Source organism: Alosa sapidissima, chromosome 12 (genome assembly GCF_018492685.1).
Source record: "Alosa sapidissima isolate fAloSap1 chromosome 12, fAloSap1.pri, whole genome shotgun sequence".
Lineage (NCBI taxonomy): Eukaryota > Metazoa > Chordata > Actinopteri > Clupeiformes > Clupeidae > Alosa > Alosa sapidissima.
This window is the reverse complement of record NC_055968.1, coordinates 32,578,055-32,583,054: the sequence shown is the minus strand read 5'-3', so window position 1 is coordinate 32,583,054 and position 5,000 is coordinate 32,578,055. Positions and strand designations below refer to the sequence as shown.

General features: G+C 43.3%; 2 protein-coding genes across 2 annotated transcripts in view; one reads left to right on the top strand and one right to left on the bottom strand.

Moving 5' to 3' along the window:
- Positions 1–4,835, bottom strand: part of dph5 (diphthamide biosynthesis 5) — a gene marked incomplete at its 3' end in the record, with an annotated part of 5,016 nt that extends 181 nt beyond the window's left edge. Inside the window, exons 1-2 of the mRNA XM_042058171.1 lie at positions 4,420–4,835; positions 1,392–1,516 (exon numbers count right to left, since the gene is read on the bottom strand). Coding sequence (XP_041914105.1) covers positions 1,392–1,516; positions 4,420–4,554 — 260 coding nt within the window. The remainder of the gene's footprint in view (positions 1–1,391; positions 1,517–4,419) is intronic.
- The window catches only part of slc30a7 (solute carrier family 30 member 7), a 37,859-nt gene that overhangs the window by 20,742 nt on the left and 12,117 nt on the right, over positions 1–5,000 (top strand). The gene's annotated exons all lie outside the window — the stretch shown is intronic.

The following is a 5,000-nucleotide window of genomic DNA, read 5'->3' as shown; positions in this document are numbered from 1 at the left end:
TCAGACACAAACACACACACACACACACATAACCAATTAGTCACACACACACACACACATAATCAGGCACACACACAATCAGGCACGCACACACACACACACACACACACGCACGCACACGCACACGCACACGCACACGCACACACACAACCAGTCAGACACACACTAGCTGAGTGTCCCTCACACACACACACACTCTGACTCCATGCCAAATGTGGTTCTGATGTGGGCCAATCAGCTGCTTGCGGCCTCCAGGCACATCATCAGAGCTGATTAGCGTTGCCATAGTAACTGATGACAGCAAAGCATGCATATATCACATAGCTCACTCCACCAACCACACACACACACACAACCCCAATCGGTTTCCCCTTTCCCCAAATATATCATTAAACTTTATTAAAACCACGCATTCCTCCGACTCTTTAACACACACACACACACACACACACACACACACAGAGCGAGAGAGAGAGAGAGCGAGAGAGAGAGAGAGAGAGGGAGAGAGAAAGAAAGAGACAGAGAAAGAGAAAGAGAAAGAGAGAGAGAGAAAGAGAAAGAAAAAAGTGAAAGAGAGAGAGAGAGGGGCCCTGATGGAAACTGACTGGCTGGCTTGCTTGCTTCATGTGGCCGTGGCTGTGGCTAGGGTTGGTTTGGCGAGCCCAGCGCTGAGCTCAACATTCTGTGCTGTGGTTGCCGTGACTCCCTGCTTCGGCCGCACAGATGGGTGTGTGTTTGTGCGTGCATGCGTGCGTGCGTGCGTGCGTGCGTGCGTGCGTGTGTGTGTATGTGTGTGTATGCGCGTGTGCGTGAGGGGAGGGGAGCCGGCCACAGCACAAGCCTTCCAGAACTTTCCATCTGTGTTTCCATAGATCCTGAGGTCCGAGCTGGCGGCCTCCTCTCTCCCCCACAGAACCGGTCCGACCGGGCCGCACTCGCTCGGTTCTGCTGCAGAATCGCCCACTCGGGTCCAGCTGCGTTCCGCTCGGATGGACCCCTCTCTGACTCAACCATTTCCTTTGCCCGCAGCCAACTGCCAAAACTCAGCCAGAACTCAGCCAGGAGTGGGAGTGGGTATGGGAGGTTATTAGGCCGACCTCTAAGCCTCTCTCCATCTGAGTCTGTGGTTAGGAGTCATGGCAACCTGTGTCATTCTCATGGAATGTTTGAGGAGTGGAGAGAGGAAGACAAGAGGAGAGGAGGAGAGGGAGAAGAGGAGAGAAAGAAAAGAAAGGAGAGGAGAAAAAAAGAGGAGAGGAGAGGAAAGTCTTGTCTTCCTAAGTCTGTGTCCATAAAACACATTCCCCTCTCCCTGTGTGTCTCACTCAAACACGTCCCCCTCTTCTCGTGTCCCTCACTCAAACACGTCCCCCTCTCCCCATGTGTCTCACCCAAATGGGTCCCCCACCACCAGGAAGGCCACGTCTTCAGTGTTGGCGCCTTTCAGGATTTCCGCTGCCTCCTGTTCCACCATGTCCCGGTCCGCCAGAATCAGCTCACGGCCATAGTACTCCTCCTGAGAGCACATGCACACACGCACACACACACACATACACGCATGCACACACACACACAGACAATCACATTACATAAACAACTTGGGAGATTGTATTAATTCATATCTCTGTAGATCGGTGTGTTTTATGCCGTTTCATTTGTCATAAAGTTTTTTTTTTTTTGTTACAACATGTATTGTCACATTTCTCAATAATCAGTGAGATCCCAGTCAACAGCCCTCCCAGAGTACAGTAACTAACTTACATACAGTGGCCAGAAAATGTTCGTAAACCCTTTTTCTGTATAAATTCTTAAAATATAGGTCATAAAATGAGCTTCATCTTTATCTAAGTCACTAATATAGACAAACACAATGTGCTGAAGCTAATAACACAAAAAATATAGTCTTGTATGATCTTGTGTTGGACACACACATAAAACATTCACAGTGCTGATGGAAAGAGCAAGTGAATCTGAGAATTAATAACTCTGTTAGGTTTCTTTTGGCAGTAGGCCTATAACCTCAACCACGCGCTCCTGGTAACTGTGAATAAGATCTGCTCGACATTCAGGGGGGAATTCCTTCAGTTCAGCCATATTCTTAGGATGTCTGGAGTGAATGGCTTGGTTGAGGCCCCAGCATCTCTATCGGTTAAGGTCTGGGCACTACCTGGGCCAATTCAATTAAATTTAATTCATCTTTATTTCAGACTCACAGGACGGTTCCTTCCTAGCATATAAAAATAATCAAATAAATAAAATCATCTCATAATTCTAGGGCAATTACACGGAAAATTGACTTTTTGTCACATCCATAACGGCAGTGAAATGCCTTGGCATTTGTATGATGTGAATATTAACATTAATTTTTTGTGCATTTTTTCTAATTTACATTCTTCAGCCAAAAATAGCAAATGCTCAAATTTCATTTAATCATTCACATCATACCATACCATCACATTTTATTGGTGTTATGGATGTTACAAAAAATGTAATTTTCTATGTAATTGCCCTCTAGTAAACGTGAATCATACATAATAACAGCTTGGCAGATCACCAAAATCAATCAATCAATCAATTCACCAATCAACAGTGTAGAACAGGTTCTCTCGCCAGTGGTTTTTAAGATGGTTGAGTACCGCACAGCTCTTTATAAGGCTGTAATATTTACTTCTAAGTTTAGGGTCACAGTCTTGCTGGATGACCTTAAATAAGCTTTAGCAGGACAGACAGCCATTATCCTGGGGTGCGTTTCCCAAAAGCATAGTTGCTAACTGCAGAAGCATCTTCCGTGGTAGCATCACTGCCAAATCTGAGTTGACAATATTAAAGTCACACATTACAGATACTTTAACGATGCAGAAATACGGTGTTGTTGATATTTGGTCATATTTCGGTCACAATTTTAGTAAGAGCCGACAAATACACTCTTATTTTTTAATTTTCCAAAACTAAAAAACGTGATATGTGACAATATGAAGCTTAAATGTTTGTGCATGCACACCTCAAATATGGACTCACATTTGGCAGTGACACTACCAAGTAGTTGCTAGGGATGTAACGATTACCGGTATAATGGTAAACCGTGATAAAAATGTTGACGATAACAATTACCGTTTTCATTTCAAATATCATGATTATCACGGTTGATTACCGTGGTGTGGAAACCGTGTGTTTAATCCTTCCCAGCTTCATCCGAGCCTGCTTTTGACATACAGTAGGCCTGGTACAATGAAACAAAACTGGTACCCTACTGATTCTGTTGTCTAATTGATGGTTTTAACTACGATTTGGATTAGGCTACACTTGGTTTTAAAAGGCGGAACTTTTTCACCGCAAAATGTGCACTGTATCATGTAGCCACTCTGCGTCTTTTTATGTTCGCGTCCACAATAAATCCATTCCACTCACTTTATCAGGAGAATAGCCTAAAGTTTTATTTTGAATGTGGTGTGCTTCACTGTGTGTTTCACTAATTCACGGATGGGATAAATGCAGAGACCAAATTCCTTGTATATGCAAGTATACTTGGCCTATAAACCTGATTTACAATTACGATTTACATTTACAATAGGCTATGCCCAATTTTACAAACGGCACCCCATACTGTGCAGTGCCGAGGCGCTATATGGCAATGGCAACCACACGGCCATGTTTGTTTTTGAGATGCTCTGTTCTGTCCCACCACCAGACACTCTTTGCCTGCAGTGAACTCATGAACAGAGATGTCAATCAGTTCCGATGATTCTTTGGCGTCATCTTCACTGGTTGGCAATGTCTAATGGGACAAGCTATAGCCTACTAGATCACCTCTGTGTTAAGACAGTTTGTTGATCTGTGGTCTAAGGGAATATGGAAACTCTTTGAGATTACTTTGTAGCTCTTCCCAGCTGTATAATGCAGATATGTTTCTTGTAAGGTAGGGTTTACATAGGAGCTGCAGAGTGTCACACACAAACTAGTTTTTTGAGGATTTCCCTATAGTCCATGCAGGAATGCAACATTTTGAAGATGAACAATTGCATTGCATTGCAAACGTAGCCTACTGCACTTCATACTATTTTGGACATGAAAGTGAACCTGCATTTTCTATCCATAACTGCAGTTATTTTATAAGGGTGTATTCAATACGGACAAGATCAATGCAATACGATTGTGTTATCAGCTAAACAGATTGTGTTTGTTTATTATAATTCAGGTGAATATCAGACCATATTTAAGACAAATTCGAACATTAATGCTGTAATTCAAAAGGGTTAACTTACTTAGCCTAGCCTAAATTCAAGTCATTATCAAGTTTTTTTCCTTGCACAGCTGGAACTATAACACAACTGAACTGACTTATAATAAAGAATATAGTCGCACTAACGCTGTTGCGTTTTATTAACTGACAGATATCCGCAAGATGGAAACGCCACGTACCAGAGCTTCTTTCCCCACTGTCAGTATGGACGTGTAGGCTTCCAAATACACTCGGCTGCAACGACGCACTACCTCAAGACCCTTAACAGTGATGTCCTTGGCATCCCCGAGGCCAAGTCCGATTAAGTACAACATCTCATGTAAGTTTGTCACTTCAAAGGTACAAGTAAGCTACAAGTCCTTTGATTGGGTCTTAGACTGTGATGAGTTTGCTAGCCTGTCAACTTCAGCTGTGTAAAAGACCGCCGTTAACAGACGTATGAAAAAGTTAAGTATTGACAGATAAATACGGTTTATGTTTTAGCGGTACAATACTTCTGACACACATACGAACACCTATTAATTTGATCACACAACGTTTCACTGCCGAATCAGTAGATTCACATGTTGTCGCATACTGGCATCTGTAACACGGCTTGCCGTAAAGCGCCACTATTTTACGACAGTAACGCGACTTCAGCAGCACTCTCCTGGAGCTTCCAGCTCACAGGTCTCAGGTCAGACGCTGGGTAATGATTGCCGCGCATGGCATTTTTGTAGGTATACTGAAATTATACTGTATTTCTGCACATATGTTTAAA